Source organism: Leopardus geoffroyi, chromosome A1, assembly GCF_018350155.1.
Source record: "Leopardus geoffroyi isolate Oge1 chromosome A1, O.geoffroyi_Oge1_pat1.0, whole genome shotgun sequence".
Classification (NCBI taxonomy): Eukaryota; Metazoa; Chordata; class Mammalia; order Carnivora; family Felidae; genus Leopardus; species Leopardus geoffroyi.
The window spans coordinates 26,361,459-26,383,423 of NC_059326.1; the positions used below are offsets into that span (position 1 = coordinate 26,361,459).

At 45.9% G+C, this 21,965-nt stretch overlaps 1 protein-coding gene across 4 annotated transcripts in view; it reads left to right on the forward strand.

Moving 5' to 3' along the window:
* The window catches only part of TSC22D1 (TSC22 domain family member 1), a 133,185-nt gene extending 127,260 nt beyond the window's left edge, over positions 1–5,925 (forward strand). For 2 of the 4 annotated variants that reach the window (XM_045477008.1, XM_045477070.1), the window contains exons 2-3: positions 3,299–3,350; positions 4,547–5,925. In XM_045477008.1, coding sequence (XP_045332964.1) covers positions 3,299–3,350; positions 4,547–4,804 — 310 coding nt within the window. In that variant the 3' untranslated portion in view covers positions 4,805–5,925. Of the gene's footprint in view, positions 1–2,158; positions 2,226–2,512; positions 2,896–3,298; positions 3,351–4,546 lie in introns of those variants that run through there. The other 2 variants (XM_045477061.1, XM_045477051.1) reach the window with 2 other exon arrangements.
* The last annotated feature ends 16,040 nt before the right edge of the window (positions 5,926–21,965 follow it).

The following is a 21,965-nucleotide window of genomic DNA, read 5'->3' on the forward strand; positions in this document are numbered from 1 at the left end:
AGTAATTCTAGCCACTGTGCCTCAAACATTTCTGACCCCTGGTTTCCCCTCCGTGGAGTTTTCCTCCAGCTAATTTGCCTTCTTTTTCAAATTGTCTTTCCAGTTTGCATATAAAAATCTAGTTTGAAAGGAATCTAGCCCATTTGTGTAGAAGATATGAAAGGCAATAGGTTTCTAGTAATTTTGGTGGGCTTTTGTGTTCTCTTGGCCCTGGCAAATTCTCCAGAAATATATACACAAATGATCAAAGATGTACATACAAAATATTTCTTGCAATTTTATTTAAAATAGCAAAGTATTGGAGGTGACTGTAATGTCCCTCTGTAGAGATATGGGTTAAACGGACTATGATGGCTTATACTGGCTTCTGTAGCTTAATCCAGTGGGTGATATGTTGAATGAAAGGGAAGCATAACAGCTTGTTTCTTTCTGTTTGTGTTCAGGAACATCGCAAATAAATAAAATACAGTTAATTTAGTAATCTTAAATTTCAGCTGGAATTTTAAATTCATTTCTGCATATGACCTTAGAGTTTTTTTTTTTATATAGTTTTATTTTTTAAGGTCTTTTTTTTTTTTTTTTTTACAGTTTAGGATGATACTTTCTTTAGTAACTTGTCCTATGCAGTTCAGTTAAAAATATGTAAATGATTTTAATTACACAGGTAGTTTGTGGCAACCTTAACTTTCAAAATATAGAAACTATTGTGTAGTAAATAATAATTCTGCAAAGCACTCCCAGGCAGAGAGACCACATCCCTAGTTTCTGAATTATTGATTTTTAAGCTTTCCACTTTTTTTCTTTTTATTGACAATGGGTGCCTTCCTCAAATTTGATATTTCATAAGTTTTATAAATTCCAAATAATAACAAACATTGTTATTCAAAATCAAAGACTTAAAATTTGGAAACTATTACGATCCTTACAATAAAGAAGATGTTACTCCTTTCTATAGTTAGTCACACTTTGGTTTTTAACCCAAAAGAGAATTGCCCTTTTCATCTACTTTCACCACATTTGGTTCCTAATTCCTTTAGACCGTTTCTAAAACCAAATACTCGCTGGCAGTATTGGGTCCACTTAAAAAAGAATGTCTGAAAGGCCCCGACGGCAATTAAAATTTCCTGAATTAAAGGATGCTGAGGATAAAAAGGGTGCTAACTTGAGAAAGAATGCCTGCTTGAGAGAGAAAAGACAGTGTGCGTGTGTGTAAATAGGATATTAACATATATCTGTTCTACGGTCAAATTTTATGTTGGAATTATTTGTGATGATACAACTGGCCTGTGGATTAGAGAAGTCTTTACCATTTGTAGTTTGTTTGTGGTTTTATAGGATTGTGCCATTAGAGGGCAGTATTGTAGAGGTTAAATTTGCTTTCTAAAATGTATTGAATCGCAAACTATAGAAATCTATAATAATCAGGCAAATTTAAAGCCTTAGATTTTCAGTATATTAAATTGTAACCTCAATTGGTGCGTTCTTGCAAGTATTTTAAATTAATAGAGGAAATGTGCAAAGGGTTAAGCTTTTTTACACCCAGATCTCTTGATTTTGGTTTGGAGAAGGGAATGACTTGGTCAGTATGGCCTTCAGGGTGAAATACATACTTTACAATATTTCAGTCCTTCTGATGTAAGAAGGCTCATAGGGTTGAGACTTATAGGAATTGCCACTTTCAAAAACTTGCTTTAGGGACTTACTGAAAATAGATCGAGGTAGGATTCAACCTGTGGATTGACTTTTCTAGCTGTAAGTGGAAGAAGGGGAGATGTGATTTTAAGGTTTATGGCTCTAGGGACATTTTGGGAAGATATACCAGATTTCATCTGATGGGTTCCTTTTTGCTTCAGTAGATACATGCCTAGCAAAGAATATGTAGTATTTTTTGTTTTGTTGCTGCAAGTAATAAATCCATGGAAAGGTAGTATTTCTCAAAAAGCAAATGTGATTTTTTTCCCTCCAAAATTCACTCCCTCTTTAAAAAGTATTATTACAGTACCATTATTATCCTTATAAATAAAACTGCCTATAAAATCCTCCCATTACTGCTGCCTGTAAGAACAAGATAATTGAAATCGAGACACTCGAGCTCCTCCAAGTCTTAGCGGTGGGACTGGGCATGCCCAGTAGCTCAGACGGTTCTGGTTGCAAATAGGAAGCTTTCGCCGTTCGGCAGCCTCAGGGACAGGCAGCTCCTGGGACGGGGTCTGACTCCCTTAAACGTAAGCACGTGCGGGGCCCCAATTGTATTTTCAGGGACCCCTTGACGTTTTCTGCCGAAGCAGTGGTGCAGCTTGCCGAGGCCATGGAGGCCTCAGGCGGCCCCTCAGCTCTGCGGGTCCACTGCGGCCTGGGTCAGCCCACCCGAAAAGCGGGATCCGATGGGGAGGCTGGGGCAGGAGGTGGGGGTGGGGGGGTTGGCCGTGGAAGCGCGAAGAGGGCGGGGAAGGGAGAAGGGGGAGGTTCCAATGCAGTGCTGGCCAATCGGCGAGGCTCTTGCCTCCATATATTCTGCACCGAGCTCGAGTCCTGGTCTAAAACCTTAGTGGAGCCCGGCTGTAGACCTGGGAGGCTTCTCTGCACAGCGTTGGGATCAGCATCTTCCCGGGATCGCCGAGCCCTAGAAGCTGGGTTTCTTTAAACTAGGGCTGCTGTTTTCTGTTTCTCCCTGGGCTGCAGAAAGCTAGAAGATTTTTATCTAGCTTAAACAAGGCTGCTGGTATTCCCTTTTTTTTTTTTCCGCGAGGGTGTTTTTGGCTGCAATTGCATGAAATCCCAATGGTGTAGACCAGTGGCGATGGATCTAGGAGTTTACCAACTGAGACATTTTTCAATTTCTTTCTTGTCATCCTTGCTGGGGACTGAAAACGCTTCTGTGAGACTTGACAATAGGTAAATGTCGGCTGGGATAGTTTCTTTAAATTTTCTCGTGAGATACTTCTAATAATGCAGGTGAAAGATAGCCAGGCGAATTCCTTTGTCCATTGCCGAGAGACTACGGTGACATGGATGTTGCTTTTTGAAATGTTTAGAATCGCTTTCTTTTCGCAGGTCTGGCCAGAGAGCAGGCTTTTACCACATTATGTAATTTAGCCTTTTGTGACTCACTAAAATAGGGAAATGTCGGGATATTCGTTAGTAAGAGAGTGGCTGGTGTTTTCTGGAGGGTGATATACTCCATAGCGTTGTAGAATGTTCAAAAAATGATGCTAATAACATCACAGAACTGGGAAATCCTTTTTGTCTTGGATGTTATAAAAATTCCACTTATCGATTTCTCCCCCCTCTTTTCCAGCTCCTCTGGTGCAAGTGTGGTAGCTATTGACAACAAAATCGAGCAAGCTATGGTATGTACTGATTAAAACTCATTTGTACTAAATGTGGGCACATTACAAAAAGCGAGAGATTAGGATGGAAGCAGTGCATCCATAGTTATGATGGTTACTCTTCATACATTTAGAAATGCCGGCACTGTCTCCATTCGGCCAGCATGAAGCCACATACCATGGCTGCTACGGAGAGAGATCCGGGCCTTGGGGGTATTAAATGTTCTCTCTTCCCCAGTCGGTTTCACATAACGTCGGGACTTTTGCCGAAGTGCCCCCCTTTTTACTAGGGAATTGCTAGGGAAGCTCTGCCCTGTGCGTCCTTTGGTCGTGGTCACGTCTCTAGCGATGTGGGCTTTACTAGGAATCTTAAGGTTTACTAGGGAAGGAGAGGGGACAGAATGAGGATCTCAAGGGCCCTCTAGACCTTGCACAGACAGATCCCCAGTGAGGTAGGCTACTGCACAATGAAGAAGAATCCGAGAAAAGTTTTGTCTTCTCAGCCTGTGCCTGGATTTCTCCTATTTTTTATTTCCGCCTTGGCTGTTCTTTGTTATTGGAGCAGCGCCTGTGGCTCTTCTCACGGGATTCTCTGCCCACTGTTGCTAGGCAAACTCCGAACCTTTAATTCGGAGCTATAAATAACTCGGGCTCCCATTGGCTGCGTCGTCTGCCCAGGTTTCTGTGATGTCAGCTTAATCACGAAAGGGGGGGGGCGGGGGTGGAGGGAGGAAAATGCGGCAACATGCTCTGTAGGAACTGGCTGCAGCCGGTGCTGAGGGAGGCGGTGGGGGGGTGGTGGTGGGGGGGTGGTGGGGGGGGTGGGAGGAGGGACTTGGGGGCGGGGAAGCAGCTACCGTTGCTGCGGGGATGTGGGCCTGGACATCCCGGCGGCCAGGCTCCCGCCCCGCCTTCCAGAACCCCAGTGCCTTTTGCCATCTCAAGTAGGAGATCTCACTGTATGCATCCCTGGCTAACGGCTGCAGAAAAAGCATAGGCTTTTTAAAAGCCTGATCCCTTACGCATTGAACTTAAGTATTGTACAGTTGTGGTTGTATTCAGTAGATTGCTCAAAGGGCCGCTTAAATAAAGGCCGGATTTGCTAATGGTTACGGAGAATCATGCAAAAATAATGCTTTAGAAATTGAGAATCTGGGAAATACTAAATTAAACCTTTTTTTTTTTTTTTTTTTTAACCCCCCCCCCCCCCCCTTCAGGATCTGGTGAAAAGCCATTTGATGTATGCGGTTAGAGAGGAAGTGGAGGTCCTTAAAGAGCAAATCAAAGAACTAATAGAGAAAAATTCCCAGCTGGAGCAGGAAAACAATCTGCTGAAGACACTGGCCAGTCCTGAGCAGCTTGCCCAGTTTCAGGCCCAGCTGCAGACTGGCTCCCCGCCTGCGACCACACAGCCACAGGGGACCACACAGCCCCCGGCCCAGCCAGCGTCCCAGGGCTCAGGACCAACCGCATAGCCTCCCATGCCCCCGCAGAACTGGCCGCTGCTGTCTGAACTGAACAGACCAGAGAAGACGTACAAGGGGGAATCCATCCACCTCTACAGTCACCCATTTCATTGCTCGCTGCACAAGAGAAGTGAGGCTGACCTATGCCATTGTCTCTGTTTTCCAGTATTAAACACTCATGTGCTTTTGGCTTGAAGAAATTTCTTAGTTGGGTGAATTAAAGGTTAATCAGAGAATTAGCATGGATATACTGGGACCTCATGCAGCTTGGCAGATATGTGAGAAGTGGTTCCGTTCATGCTGAGGAGCTGTGTGCCTTTCCATCATCCCTTCCCTGCTCCCCATCCCCGCTCCCAAGAGTTCTCTCCTGCTTGCACGTAGTGTACTCCATGGGGTTGGAAGCAGTGGGGCTCCACTGGACTTTCCTCTCTCCTTTTCCCCATGAGGAACTTGAAAGGGAGGTCAGAGTAAAGACTGACGCATAGTCTCACCTAAGATGAGGGGAAACATAGTTCATCGTACAAACTGACGACTGTCACCAAAAATCCATAAAACGATAGTACTGTGCCTCTTTCTGAAACAGTGGATGACACAAAACTCTGAGACGGTGACAGGTAGCTGGGACCTAGGCTATCTTACCATGAAGGTTGTTTTGCTTATTGTATATTTGTGTATGTAGTGTAACTATTTTGTACAATAGAGGACTGTAACTACTATTTAGGTTGTACAGATTGAAATCTAGGTGTCTCATTGGCTGTCTGAAGAGGTGTGGATTGTCTTTTATATAGAGATCTACAGAAAAAATGCCACATGAAGAAAACCACACCTGAAGAAATTTTAAGAATTTGGCGTTGTCAGTCACTTTGTGTAACCTGAGATCTTCTAGATGCTGAATATCTTGAAGTAAATTCCTGTTCGCTGAAGTCTTTTGATTGAGCTGGTTGAATACTTTGAAAAATGATCCATTCTAGCTAATGAAATGGATCGCCCAGTAGGGGTTTCTGCATATTACCTGTATAGTAGTTATATGCATTTGTTTCCGTGCATGTTCTCTACACAGCTGTAAGGTGTCACTGTATTTAACCGTTGCACTTGTCAACTTTCAATAAAGCATATAAAATGTTGCTAAACCAGTGTTTTCATGTGAAAGTATTAACATAACTGCAGTCACTTCCACAACTTTTTCCGAAAGTTAAAACCGTTTGACTAGCAGAATCTTGAAGGGGCGCGCAAAGGGTGGACAAAGTCAGGGTGCTAGTGGTTTGACTGTAGAAGTGAAAGGAAACAGACATTGCCTTCCATCAAGCCAGGAAGGGGAGGAGAGACATAGTGAAGGAGATGAGAGTTTCTTTCCTCAGTATCATCTGGACAAATTGTCTCACCCTCTCAGGGCTGATCTGGGACATTGAAAGAGAGACAGCTCTCCGTTCTGTGGCCATCAAGTCCTAGGAGTCTGTGGAAGCCTTAATTTTCAAGTGTTTATCAGCGTTGGGGGGGGGGGGGTAATGAGCCTTACTCTGTATAATCCCAATAAACAGCTCTAGAATCAAAAGATGGAAGTTAAGCTGGTTTCCACTTTAGGAACTCTGTGACAGAGATTGGGATGTCATTCCTAGCGTGGATTGAGTTCCCAGCTCCTGGAAATGTCCAAGCAAAAGACAGGATAAATTGCAGGTGTTTCCTCTACTGGAGTTGAGGTGGGACCAGATGAGCAAGGCAGTCACTCCCTCTTGATTGATGCTCCAAGGCTAAAATAGGCCGAAATTAAAAGCAGGATGGAAACCCAAGGCAAATTGTCGCCTGAGATGTTCTTGGAGCCCTATCAGCAAGCACATGAACGGGTGGGTTTATCAGCTCTAATCTGCCCCAGGACCTCTGCAGCTCCCCTTCCACCCAATAGGAGTTGGGGCATTTGTGAGCTCTAAGGCTTAGGTAAGCCCTGGCAGGACGAGGACTTAACTTTCCTGAATCCTTCATTTTTGTACTGTAGAGCTGGTAGGAGACTGATAGGTGAATGGAACATCCGTGCTCTCGGAGGAGAACGGGCCAGTGCACGTGGTAACAAAGCTCAAGGCAACTGGTGTGGCGACACGAGCTCTTGTTGAAGCAGTAAACTGACTGCCATAGGCCGGTGGCCGTGGCCATGAAGATGGTTTGGGAATTTGGAGAGGACCTGAAAAAGTCTTTTGTCATTTTACTTGGAAGGCTATATAACTTCGCTTTAAGTAAAGGGGTACTTAATGTAGTAATTACATTTCCTTTAAAAAGAAAACCGTAATGAATCGCTAACCATTTCATTGTCTGTTTTTAATGAAGATCCTCAGTAGCAAAGGTGGTAATTGTAGAAAATTTGAGAACTTTCATGTCAATGTATTAGGACGGTGGAGAACTTACTTCTCTCTTATTTAATAGAATTTTGGACTTTTGATTACAAATGTGAGACTCCCATGACACTTTGGGAGTTGAATATTGTATGCAAGTAATGAATTGTTAAAATCAAAAGATGTTTTTCCATACGTGGTTACTTTAGTAATTACTAAACATGTTTAAAGTGATTGACGTTTAGAGATGTTTAAGGTAATTTAAAAAAGGCATTTTACCGCTTGCTTACAGGCCTTTGTTGGCCTGTGGGTTATTATTTAATTGATTATGTCACACTTATGTTCTGTGGCGCAGGAAAGATTTTTAAGAGGAATGGAATGTTGTATCAACACTGGGTGCTCATGACATCATCAGCTGCAGCAGGGGAGACCGCTGTCTAGTGAAGGAGAAACAAGGAATTGTACATGATTTTAATGACTGTCTGCTTTCTGTTTCAAATTAACAATGTTTATGGCTCAGTAGTTCTGTGCTATTTTTGCATACTTTAAAAACAGAACTTTATTTGTCATTGTATGATGAATATGCCATGCCAGAATCAATTTTAAGTTTACACAAGAAATGTATAGAAGTTCATTATAACTGAGATCAGAAACGAAAATCGGGGCGCCTGGGTGGCTCAGTTGGTTAAGCGTCTGAGTTGGGCTCCGGTCAGGATCTCTCAGTCCATGAGCTCGAGCCGCGCATCAGGCTCTCTGCTGTCAGCACGGAGCCCGCTTCAGATCCTCTGTCCGTCTGTCTCTCTCTCAAAAAATAAACATTTAAAAAAATGAAAATTAAGTTCAATGGACACCACTCTGACCTTGCTGTACGTGAAAGAAGTAGTTGGAGCTCCTGGGAGCCGGCCAACACACCTGCTTTGAGCCGTCAACTTCAAGTCCATTCTAGCAGCAGCAACGGCATGAGGATTCGAAACGGGAGGCAGAGAAAATGATGTTTCCTCCCCTTAGATAAATTGCCGCAGCGTGGAGAAGTGTGCCCACCAATGGCACTTGGAAGCAGATCGTGCGGGAAGCTTCCTCCGCTGGTCTGAGGACACCAGGCTGCGCGAGGAGACTCCTCGCGACCGCCAGGCCGGGCCCTGCGGTCACCAGCCTCTGGACAAGAAATGGAACCTCTCAGACCCGCTTTCGCATCCCTAAAATAAGGAGTTGGATCAGGTTAGAAGACTCGGTCCTGCCATAAGACGCTACAATCCTCTGCCTTTTAAGATGACTCTTTTATTCTTCTACCTGGTTGGGGGGAGGGGGGAGTATGCCGGTTTTGTTTGTTCATTTAACTTCTTAGGCTAAAATCGATTGGGTTTTCATTGTCACTCCGCTGGTTACTAGCTAAGTGACCTTGGGCAGGGTATTTTACTAGCTCGTCTCTGCTTCCTCGTGCTCAAAATGGGACATGTTATCTCCACAGGGGTTTTGTAAGGATAGTGCTGGAAAGCAGTAAGCACAGGGCTGGATTCAGAGCACGCTGTTCAAGGCATGTTAGCTTTTCTATAATTTTTGAGTCACTCATTCTTTTGTTTATATATTTAACTTTGTATTTTTTGTAGGAATAAAGCTGTGGCAGTTTTATTTTCTAATAGCTTTTGACTTAGCATTTTATAATAGTGGTGACTGTTAAAATTTTATTACAAAAGCACACAAAAAAAGTGCCATTTAGGGGGCTCCTGGCTGGCTCAGTCGGTGGAGCATGTGACTTGATCTTGGGGTTGTGAGTTCGAGCCCCACGTTGGGTGTAGAGACTACTTAAAAATAAAAAATCTTTTTTTTTTTTTTTTTTATCTTTATTTATTTTTGAGAGAGAGGGATACACAGAATCCGAAGCAGGCTCCAGGCCCCGAGCTGTCAGCACAGAGCCGGAAGCGGGCTCGAACTCACAAACCGGGAGATCATAACCTGAGCCAAAGTCGGACGCTCAACCGACTGAGCCACCCAGGCTCCCCTAAAAATAAAAAAATCTTAAAAAAAAAAAAATTTAGAATATGGACACAAATATACAATTTCTTCTTTACCTCAGAAGCAGTACCTAAAGGCAGCTGTTTCATTTATGTGAGTTAGAGAAGGGATTAGTTGAGAAGTCTTCATGGTTGGAAATAATATTGGTGGAAGTAAATACACAATTACAGGTGGGAGATATATATAAAATGTGTATTTTATATAATTTATATATAGCACATAATTTACATAATCTTACATATTTATATGATTTTATATATTTATGTAATATATAGTTTTTAATATTTATATAAATATGTATATAAAGTATATAAAATTATTAGTTTTCTTATGGAAAAACCCAATGTGAAACAGTGCTCTAGAATGCCAGTCAGGCCCAAAGTCACTGGCATTAGAAATCAGACTCTGTCAGTAGCAATTGGAAGGTTCGGTGGCCATTTTAAAACATGCAAAGTTACTATAATATTACAATATAAATCTGTGCTTCAATCCAGGTGTTTTAGACTCAGATGTCTATAGGACATGACAGACTTTTTTTTATTTAAAAAATTTTTTTAATGTTTATTTTTGAGAGAGAGAGAGACAGAGCGCAAGTGGGGGAGGGGCAGAGAGAGAGGGAGACACAGAATCCGAAGCAGGCTCCAGGCTCCGAGCTGTCGGCACAGAGCCCGACGTGGGACTTGAACTCACGAACCGCGAGATCATCGCCTGAGCCACCCAGGCTCCCCATGACAGAACTTTCTTGACTGAGGTGAGGGTAAGACAATAGGAAGCGTTAGTGCCGTGGAGAATATGTGCCCCATCTAATGGGTGCTGCTGCTCCTTAGCTCCATCCGGTGTTTGCTCCGTGGGGATTCAAACGCTGTGTTGCCAAGTTTTCCAATTCTTCAAGACACTGAAATCCAGGCTCCGTTTGAAGATTCCTGACTCTTGGGCACTGCAGAACAAAAGCACACCTACTATACCGATTTGGCCCACGGGACCCAAGTTTCCACTCCCTTCCTGTGTCTGTCTCAAGAACCGGCCTCCTGTCCTAAATGGCAGCTCATCCTTCAGCAAAAAGGTTTTAATCACAAAACCCCTCCTTTTTGATTAGAGAAACTGAACACAGGCGATCGGGTAAACTATGGGTACATTTATTCAGAGAACATTCATTGAAGTCCTTCTACACGCCAGAGATCGTATGGTGGGTGAGCCACTGTCCTTGCCTCCAAGGACTTCAAGAAGCCCATTAGCTTCTTTTAAACTAAATGAGGTATTTTGTTTTCTGGTGAAATTTGCCTTATGCAATATAATGCCTGAATAGTTCCTTCTGTATTCCTCAGATCAGCCTCTTGGCAAAAATATTTCCAAGAACTCTTGTTAAATCAGTGGCATTCGCTCATGGTAGTGTAACTCCCTCCACTACATTTTATAACTGAGTGATCAGTCAAGGGGCAAAGACAGTGTTGGCAGATGTGTGTGCTACTAGGTTATGCCACGCATGCTCCAAATTCCCGGGAATGACATATATTTCAATGAAAATCATCTTCCCTGTTGTCTCAAGAACGTGGAGTTCATGCCCCGAAATGTAATTTGTAGTCACTGCAGACTAGGGGGCCAGGCAAACTGGAGACTTAAGTTTCTCACCTTAAGGAGAGAGGAGATCTGATGGAGGTGTTAGGGTGACCAACAGTACCGGTGTCCCCAGGCTTGCGGGTGTTCCCGGGAAGTGGGACTTTCAGGTGCTAACGCCAGGGATGTCCCAGGCAAACGGGGACAAGCTGGTTGCCCCAGATCCCATTTCCTCTTCTACTTGGACACACGGCGAAATTACATCTCTCACTTCCTTGAAGTTAGTTAGATGTGACCGCAGGACCCAACTTCAGTCAAAGGGCTGAAGTGACCCCACACTTTCAGACTTGGCTTTAAGAAACCCATTCTCAGGGATCTGCTGTGCTCCTTCCCCTTCTGCTGACCCAACAGATAAGGCCTGGTGCCGTGGGCGTGACAGATCCCCTGTCAGCCTGGGTCCCGGAGTGACTGTGGAGTGTGCAGCCCCTCTAATCTGGAACCTGCCAGCACAGTTACATGAGCAGGACTGTTTCAGCCATGGGGCATTTTAGATTCTGCTCACTTCAGTGGCGAACCTTTAACGCACAGTGCGTCCGCCCCAAAGCCCAAAATATATGGTGTTGACTACAGTTGGGTGCAGGTGACACTTTGACTGCCGGAGGCTTGAGAGGTTGAGACTCCTACCGGGAGGCAGCAAAAGTTGCCTGCGATCGCTTAGAAAGCCGCCCCCGTGTCTGGTGAGCGTGTAGCTCTCGGGAGCCAAACAGCGACTCGAGGCTCTTCACTGTGTTTGGCGAAGGCTTTCAAGAAAGAAGTGAGCTCAGAAAAGTATTCGCCCGGTTTGTAAGTAGAAAGGAAAGGGAATGAAAGGTGCAGAAATTTGGGGCTGTCTAGCATAGGAAAAGCTTCGAGATCCCATTAAGACTTTCCAGGTAAACAAGGTGCTTCACCTCTTCAGCAAAGATGGTATAGACTCCCAATGTACTTTTGGTTTCAGATGTGCTGGCAGCTGATAGAGGTGGGCGAGACAAAGCATTAAAACATAACACAGTCTTGTCCTGAAAAAATATTTCAGGTCTTGCTGCTGACACATCGAGTTGGTCAGATACAAATAGGGCAGGAGTCTACTAAGTTTTTGAGGGACTTCCGTTGCCAAGGAAAACAGAAGCCAGCCCAGACTTAACCAACGACTACAACAAGACATTGTTGGAAACTTTAAATAAACTTCAGGTCCCTGAACTCACAAGAGCTAGAAGTGGGGGAAGCAGAAGGCTGACGCTAGAGCTCCCCAGGAGAGCATTCTCCCCAACACGCGCTCACAGGTAGTATGCAGGGTACCAGGCAAGGAAACCTTCCAGAAGAAGGACACTAGAACTTTGGAGAATGATGGGCCAGGGATTTTTCCCAGAGGGCGGAATCAGGGTCTAATGAGGGAACTTGTCTCCCTGCCAGAGTAAGGGGGTCTTCTTAATGCCTGACCAGTAGGATTTCATAACTGCTGAGGACTGGGCAGGCTTCCAATGGGAGTTTTATGGCAGATCTTGTGCCCCGCCTCCCCCGTTGTGCGTTGTCCCTAGAGGGAAGATCAATTTGCCTCTAAGTTCCAGGCCTTTAGGAGCCACACCCAGACCTGTGCCTCACCCAGAGATCTTGGAGTTTGAGCTGGATGGGATTGGGGGCTGCTGTCCCCCTGGGCGGGTGAACGTGTTCTGAGAGGGCAAGAAGATGATACGCATATTCTGATCTAAAGGGAAGGGTTGTGGCACAGACTGGTAGGTGTTTACCAAAAAATCTCTTCCTCTTCCTGGATGCACAAACTGCATTTCCCAGATTCCCTTGCAGCTGGGAAATTCCATTTGATGGAATCTGCACCAAACTTAAGAACGTGGACAGAAATGCTGTCTTGTCATTTCCAGCCCTGATTCATAAAATTTCCCATTGGCAATCCTCCATGCCCTTTCCCTTTCGGCCAACTGGTGGGAGACTGCACAGCTTTAATAGCCTGGGTCCCTGAGTCACTGAGCGGAGCAAAGCCCTTCTTCTGCCCCCCTACCCCACACCCTGGAACTACTCAGGACTGTTACGAGACAGCAAGAAATAGATTTCTATTTATGTTTCAGACATATGCTTTTTAGTTCATTACCTTAGCTGGTACACTAACACACAGACTGTCTGATGCAGTGTGACAAAGCAGTGGGCAACAGCACCAGAACAAGTAATCCTCAAATTGGTACGGAACCACCAAAGACCCTCGGCAGCCAAAGCAATCTTGAAAAAGAACAAAACTGGTGGTTATCACAACCCCAGATCGCAAGGTACACTACAAACCTATAGTAATCGGAACAGTTTGGTACTGGCACCAAAATAGACACATAGATCGATGGAACATAATAGCCCAGAAATAACCCTCCCCAATTATTTGTAAATTGTAATAAAGGTCAATTGGGGCACCTGGGTGGCTCAGTCGGTTGAGCGGCCGACTTCGGCTCAGGTCATGATCTCGCGGTCTGTGAGTTCGAGCCCCGCATCGGGCTCTGTGCTGACCGCTCAGAGCCCGGAGCCTGTTTCAGATTCTGTGCCTCCCTCTCTCTCTGACCCTCCCCTGTTCATGCTCTGTCTCTCTCTGTCTCAAAAATAAATAAACATTAAAAAAATTAAAAAAATAAAAATAAATAAAGGTCAATTAATTGTAAATAAAGGAGGAAAGAATAAGCAATGGGAAAAACAGTCTCTTCAACAAAGGGTGTTGGGAGAACAGGACAGCTACATGCAAAAGAACGAAGCTGGACCACTTTCTTTCACCATACACAAAAATAAACTCCAAATGGATGAAAGACCTAAATGTGAGGCCTGAAACCATAAAAAAGCTGGAAGGGAGCACAGGCAATAATTTCTCTGTCTCTGGCCATTGCAACATCTTTCTAGTTATGTCTCCTGAGGCAAGGGAAATAAAGGTAAAAATAAACCATCAGGACTACACTAAAATAAAAAGCTTCTGTACAGCAAAGGAAACAACTAAAAAAACTAAAATACAACCTACTGAATGGGAGGAGATATTTGCAAATGACATATCTGATAAAGGGTTAGTATCCAAAATATATAAAGACCATTCAACACTAAAATACCAAATAATCCAATTAAAAAATGGGCAGAAGACATGAACAGGCATTTCTCCAAAGAAGACACCCAGATGGCCAACAGACACATGAAAAGATGCTCAACATCACTCATCATCAGGGAAATACAATTCAAAACCACAATCAGTACGATGAGATATCATCTCACACCCGTCAGAGTGGCTAAAACAAAAAACTCAAGAAACAAGTGTTGGCGAGGATGTGGAGAAAAAGGAACCCTTGTGTGCTACTGGTGGGAATGCAAACTGGTGCAGCCACCGTGGAAAACAGTATGGTGGTTCCTCAAAGAATTAGTAATAGAATTACCCTACGATCCAGTGATTCCACGACTGAAGATATTTACCCGAAGAGGACAAAAATACTAATTCAAAAGGATACATGCACCCCTATGTTTATAGCAGCATTGTTTACAATAGCCAAGATATGGAAGCGGCCCAAGTGTGCACCAATTGATGAATGAATAAAGAAGATGTGGTGTATATACACAGTGGAATATTACCTAGCCATAAAAAGAATGAGATCTTACCGTGTCCCACAACTTGGATGGATCTAGAGAGCATAATGCTAAATGAAGCAAGTCAGTCAGAGAAGGACAAATACTATATGATTTCACTCGTATGTTGAATTTAAGAAACAAACGAACAGAGAAAAAAAAGAGACAAACAAAAGACAAGACTGTTAAATAAAGAGGACTGATGGTTACCAGAGGGGAGCAGGGATGGGGGGTGTGAAATAAGTGAAGGGGATTAAGGGTACATTTATTGTGATGAGCACCCGGCAACGTATAGAATTGTTGAATCGCTATATTGTACACCTGAAACTACTACAATACTATATGTGAATTATATTAGAATTAAAATTTTTAAAGGCACTGGTGCCACAAAATAAAAACTAAAAACAAAAAACCAATGGGCATACAAGTACCAAGAAGCAGTAAATAGCGTTAGATGAGAATATATCACAGAGGGGTTCCGGGAAGACGGAAACCTTGAGGTGGATTTTGAAGGAGCTGGAAAGCAACGTACGAGCAAAAATAACTTTTGATCTAATTATTGAAAGCAATTGCCTTCCCCTGTGACGGGAATAAATTATCTTCCTAAGAGCTTTTGAAAAATGCTTATATGCCGTGACAGCCGCCTGGTGAGCTTGTAAAGTGTAACCCATTTTGAGAAGCACCTCTGGCCAGGAGTTGGCTAGGTTAGAGGTCACAATCTGGTGATCCTCGGGCTGTATCAAGTCTAGTGACCAGAGCTGGCTTTCAGGTATGGCTTTCCACAGCATTTGAAGACAACGACCTCAAAAAAAAAAAAAAAAAAAAAAAAAAAAGTGAGTCAGTGACATCCCTTCTGAACCGGGGATATTTTTCCAAGTTCTGGCAACCTTGAGTGTATTTCCTGCATGACAATAATCAGCTCCTGCTGAGTGCTGGCGGCTGTTCTGTGGGCTTCCAGACTGCCACGCTTCTGATGGCCCCACACTGTCAGTTGCCAGCGTGCCTCCCTCATCCGGTCATCTGGTTATGTACCCGGCTCAGGTAGGCATTGGAGGTTGTGTCCCAAAGCCAGACGGTAACACCGATTCATAACATTTTGTGGTTTAATTCATTTTAACCCTGCTTGTGAAATGCTCATGATTTAGATCCTTAAAGAAGAAAACCACTAGGACGTGTTTTGTTATCTATTGGGTTTTATTTTGCTTCATGGATCCATGCTGTTGAAAATGAGCAGTTAATGCTTTTTCCTTCGCCGATGTGAAATGGTTGAACTGTGCCACAGCATGAAGACTAAAACTCCTTCTGGGGAAAGGAAAATGGACCGCATTTGTTATTACTATTACTTATTTATTGTTTGAGCGCTTACTGCGGTCTAAGCACTTGTAATACAGCATCTCGTTTATTCTTCACACCCTGTGAAGAAGTTATTATCCCGCGGTACAGAAGGAGAGAGAATGCGTAACTTGCCAAGTCAAGTGTAAAGAAAGAGCTGATGAGTGTTATGGAAACCAGGCGTGTCTAACACCAGGGTCCGTGCTCTTGGCCACCATTTTGGCCACTTCCAAAGCCAAGCAGCTCTATCGTGTGGAGCATGTCTGGCATTCTGTCCCTCCCTCACCGTGTGCCTTAAAGAGGGGTGCGTGTGGCAGTATAGGTCAGGGCTGGTGTGTGGATCCCATCCCCTCCAGAAAATGGCAATAGACAGCACTCTGCCCCAAACTCTTCCCTGTCTGTCAAGTGCTTGGCCAGCAGGGCCCAGTAGAATTCTATGTCCTTTAAGATGCCCCACAGGTAACAGTAGGTATGGATTGAGTCAGAGGATCCACAGGCGAATGTATAGCACAGAAGCAAGCACCCCACCCCTTCTCCCTGTCCAGCATGGCAACAGATAGATCCATGGCATAGACCAGACAGCTCCCTTTCTTGCTCCAATATCATGGCCACTTGACCCAGAAAAGCCAGCCCTGGAGGATGAAATACTCCTATCGAGGATGCTACTATTCATTCAGTGATAAAAGCCACCTTGTTTACTGAGCACCCACAATGTGCCAGCTTAGGGAGTCCCTTAGGTTCTGTGGGTACAACAATAAAAACTCTTTACTGCTGCTATTAAGAGGCCCAGTCCAGTGGCAAAGACAGATATGTTAAGAATTATTATAATGCAAAAGACTATCTCCTTCAAAAACGGTATACACTGAAGTGTCATGGAACACAGGGAGGGAAGGATTAATTCTGTCTGGGAAGTGGGTCACCGAGGGAGGGAAGAGATGTGGCTTCTTAGAGGACATCTTTGTCTCCTTCCATGCTTGCTTGGGAAGAAGCGTTGTAATACCGTTTGCTATTAGCTGTCCAGCATTCATTTTCCCTCCTTCCCTTGGGAAACCCTGGCGTGGGTACAGAAATGGCCCTGCTTGACATCTGCCCCCGCCCTGGTGATCCAACCTGGTCTGGTTAGTGTAAACCTTAACCCACAAAGGGCTCAGAAACTTGTCCCAGACTCTCTCTCTCTCTCCTTGCTGGGATTAGCAGTTTGAAAATGAAACTCTTAAACGTGCACAGCCATGAGCAGAGAGCTTGGGGTTCCTGCAGGAGTCATTATATAGATCCGTTAAAGAAAGCTGGGCTGCGATGTGGATCTTTGTGACATCATTCATCCCAGTCTGAAGCCAGCTCTACCCCTAGACGTCGTACTTTTCTCTGGAGCTGGTTGAAGTTGGGTTTTCTATGGCTTGCGAAGCAGAGGATCCCTAACTTATACAGGTCCTTTCTCTGTTGTCTTGTCAACAGCTTGGGAGTCTGTTTATTTATTTATTTTTGTCCACAGGAGTTATCGTTGCCTACTTTGAATTTCAGAAGAAATAATTACTGTTGCATATTTTGACTTCCCAAAGTCCTATAGGAGTACTAGAGAAGGAACTGGAGCTAACCTTCCATAGCTTCAAATTGAGTCATTAGTGTGCGAACATTTTACTAATACCATACATGAAGGGCATGTTCCCTGGCGTATTCAACCGGTCCGTATGGTTGAGACCATTCTGTAAAATGACCAACCATAGTCTACATCGTGGTGGTGGCCAACTCTCTCTGGGGAGGTCCTAGAAGTCTCCTTGGGAAAGTGAACTTGGGCTCTGCCTTCTAGGATAAACTGGAGATGGCCAGGAGGCGGGGGTTGGGAGGTGTGGAGGGCAGTGTTGGAGGCATCCTGTGGCCTTGGGGAGAGGAAGGCCGGCTTCCTTCGGCTGGAGCACGGGCTGCAGTGGTTTGAGGCAAGAGAGATTGGGCTCCAGCCTGAAGGGCCCTGGAAGCACCCTGAGATGTTGAAGGGAGACAGTACGATGAAAAGTCCATTTTAGGAAGAAGCAAAGAATGATGAGGCTGCGTGCAGAGAAATCCATTATCGAGCTATTGAAATAGATCAGGCGTGAGAGAGGAATCTAAGAAACGTGGGGAAATACAGACTTGTCGGGCTGGATGGGGGAGCCGGGCTCCTCCTGGCTCGGGTAATTGGGTGCTGCTAGTCCCACCACCGGGACGAGAAAGGTAGACCCCTTTCTGAGCTTCCCCATGCTTCCATTTTGAATATGGAGAGGGAGGAAGCTGTAAGGTACCCAAGTAGGGATTTCTCCCCACCAACAGCTCTGGGTCCCTGGCAAGGGGACTGGCCCGTGCCTTTCCCTTCCTCCGGAGCACAGCCGCCCACCTTCCCCAACCTCCCTGGCCCGTGGAACGTGAGCCAGGCTGACGGGTGTCCCAGCTGCAGGCTTGGCCCCAGGACCTCCCGCTCTGTGGGCACTGGGAGCTGAGCTGGGCAGAGCTGTGAACCAAGGAGCCAGGCTGTCCAAGGGACCGTGTAGAGCCGGGCACCTCCTCCCCATTCTCCCTCCCAACTCAGAAAGGACTGGGAAGGCAGTAAAGAATAAACTTGACCTGCAGCTAAGCCCCGGACACGTGGAGAGCATTTGTGAGAGCAGTTGGCTGGCTGTGACTACCACAGATGAAGAAAGCGAGTTGAGTCATTCCTGTGAGTGGTGGCGAAGCGTCAGGGGTGGACCTGCCGCTCAGGAAAAGCCTAGCCCAGGAGGAGAGGCCCAGGAGGGAGCTGGGGCACCCTGGCTGCAGGGGGAGCTGAAGAAGAAACACCCGCAGAGGAGACAGAGAAGAGGCAGAAGTGAGAAGACAGCCTCGGAGCCATAGAAATCCAGAAGAGGGATCGAGAGATACCAGGGCGGATTAAAACCAGGAGAGCGTCCTTGGAGGCCAGAAGTCAGAGGTTGGAGGTCGGCAAGGAAAGGACAGGATGCACTCAGGTAGGTGGGCAGGAGCAGAAACTTCTGCGAGGGGCCGGGGTGATGATGGGCGGGAGGTGAAGGAGAGTCAATGAGTGGAACCAGCATTTTAAGGAACTCAGTTATAAGAGGAAGAAAAGAGATGAGAAACAGCTGGGACCAAGGGGGGAATGTTAATAGGAGACATTTGCACATACTTATCAATCATAGAGTAATATCTGACAGTCCCCTGGGAAGCAGGAAGAAATTGGAACAGCAACACAGGTGGAGGAACCAGGTCTTCCCAGGCAAAGGGTGAAAAAGTACAAGTGGATGTAAACCCAGGCCTATTTGCCGGTGTTGGGAAACGGAAGGTCCCTCCCACCAACCAAATGTGTCCGGTGTGAGGTTGGGGCGGGGGGGGGGGGGGGGGGGGGGGCGGTTCTGCGCGGAAAGTTCACATGGCCAAGCCCGGGGGCCTGAGCAAAGCACCGAAGATAGAACCACACAGAAGATTTGTGGAAGGAAGCAACTGACATCAATTAATTCGGACAGCAAATCCAGGCCTCGTGGTCTCTGCAGAAGCCTCTGCCCCCAAATCAGGTGGCCTGGGGGCTGTATGGAAGGCAGGATGGACTCGTGTGAGGAGGCCGTCACTCGGGCAGCAACTAAGATAGAGTGCACTTGGGAGAAACGGAGGCCTGCATGAGCAGTGGTTTCTGGTAAAGGGGTGGGGTGGGATTTAAAGACAAAAAGGCCATAGGTTGGAGAGGACTGCGCGACCAATTGGACACGAGGGTGGGCACATCGGTCCTGGGTGGATGCCGGGGACAGAGGGCATGGCCTCGGGAGGTTCTTCTATCCTGGCATGACTGACCCCCACACGGTTACATTAATAAAGTCATAGTACTCAGGAGATGGGAGGTGGGGTGTTCCCTAAACAGTGTCTGGTTCTGTCCCCTCCCTTCTCTTACAGAAGGTGACATTGAGTCCTAGGGGCATGAAGTCACTTATCTGTGATCACAGACTTAGTGGCCACGACAGCCCTGGAACCTAAAGTGACTGGAAGGAAAAGAGAAGAGGCGGGGAGAAGAAGAGGAGGGGCACTCGTTCGTTCGTTCGTTCGTTCGTTCATTCATTCATTCATTCATCCATTCCTCCACTCACTTCTTCCTTCAGCAAATAAGTACTGCCTTTTAGATGCTGAGGCCGCAAATAAGAAAGTGACCTGGTACCTGCCTTGAAGGAAGGGACTCAGACAGCTGTCGGAGTCAAGTGTGCCGGATACGGCAGGGCACCAAGGAGGAAAGAGTCATTTCTGCCTGGGATGCTGGAGAGGGTGGATGATGAGTGTCAGGAAAAGCTTCCAGAAGGAAGCAACTTGACTGAGTCTTGGCAGATGAGGCAAATCGGGTGGAAAAGGGCTTCTCGGCAGAGATGCAGACGCCGGGGGCCAACGAGCCCGCCTTGCCGAAGCAGCCCTCGGGTCCGGAAATCACGTTTTGAGTGGTGGGGAATGGAGGAGGAAACTTGAAAGAGAGGGCTGGGCGTGCGTGTGTTGCAGCACTGCCCGCTCAGTGCAAATCGCTCAGCTGAGACCTGGAGGGGGCAGAGCTCGAAACCAGACCTTTGGGCACCCGAGCCACCCGGCACCACCCTGAAGACACTGATCCCGGAGGCGAGTCAGGCTCATAAATAACACAAATAAAGAGCGACAGTGCTGAAGTCCCAGGGAGAGCGTTGAGGGGAGGGAGAGATGAACTCCAGCTTGGAAGGGGAGGGAGCAGAGCTCTGATCTTGAGGAATGGGTAGGATTTTGACAAGGTGGATGGGGAGTCGTCTGGTGATAGGAGCTCTCCTGGGGGAGCCCGCAGTTATTCTAATGGCATTTCCACCTTTCCGTGGATTTCACAACCGTGAGCTGTTGGAATCTGCGTTTTGTCTGAGCCTTGGCTCCTCCGGGTCCTGCCCGTCCTCTTACCTGCCAGGCTCAGCAATTTCCTCGCCAGGGCTGCCTTGGTGTCCTGTTTCCAGTGTGCCTCCCTTTGTAGATGCTAAATAAGCGTCTGCTGAATGAACGAGTGAATAGGAAAGGGTCTCTATCCTTCTGCCCCCAGAGGAATGTTTTGTAATTCTGGGATTACAGAACAGAAGGCTTAGTTACCCGTGGGTAACAGGACCCAGATCTTAGCTTCCTCCTCCAGGATTCTTAACCTTTTTTTCCTGTCTTGGATGCCTTAGGTGTATGGCGAGCCCTTCTCAGAACAAGGCTTTTTTTTTTTTTACAGTCTTTGTCAAGGAGTGGATTACTTCTTTTTCTTTTTTAGAACAAGGCTTAAATACTAAAATTAATTATACAGGATCGTAAAAAAGATTACGATGCAATTCTCAGAATATTTTAAAAAATAAATTCGTGTTGCAGTAATAAATAACACGTAGCCACACGTTAAATATTAAGATCCAGCTCTCATTAATTCCCGCGATTTCAAGGCTGCGATGACCTTAACGGCCTTTTGAAATATGCACAACATTCATAATGGAGCTGGAAATACTTATGATCTCTACTCATAATCCAGTCCCCACTGTAGGTGGTAGTGGCCTATTACTGAAGAAAACGCTAAATGACACTCAGAGGTCGGGGAAGCAAGGAGGCACTCTGGTCCCTCCCCGTACAAGGTGATGTAGCACGGAGTTCTCTTCCCGGCTTCCGAGCGCCATTCCTCAGCTACCGTGCACCTGCGTCTCCAGCAAAGTCTTGGTCGCTGCGGGTGGGCACCTCTGAGACCGAGAGCCTGGTGGCAGAAACCACTGCAAGGAGGTGAATCATGGTGCTGGTGCTTTGGAATAATTTTGGCCCTTTGGATGCAGGTGGAAATGATTTGTCTCCGGGAAAATCACCGAACTGAATGCTCTAGCAGGTGAGGAGGCTGCTGGGATAAGGTGGGCAGGCTACTGTGGGACACCAAGGAGGAGGCGCCTGGCTTGAGAGGTTTGAAGCGGGTCGACACTCTGAATTGCCTCCTTTTCACCTTAGGACAAGAACTCATCAAGACCCTGGGAGCTGCATAAATACCTTCGAGTTACCAGGAGTCAGATGGAGGGTGTTGTTTGTTTGTTTGTTTTCAGGCTGTGTAGCGAACCAGAAATAACAAACGCGTCGAGAAAGGTGTGCGGAAAGGCTCACCCTGCATGTGTTTTGACATTTTTGTGGGGCGGTTTGGCAGTAAGTACCCCCAACCTTAAATGCGTGCGTCGGCTTTGGTCCAGAGGTCCCGCTGCTGGAAGTTTTTCTTAAGGAAATAACGATTATGTTACAAGATGTGTACAAAAATTTTGCCGCTGCTTTAAACAATAGCAAAATGAAACAAGACGAAACAAAACAAACCA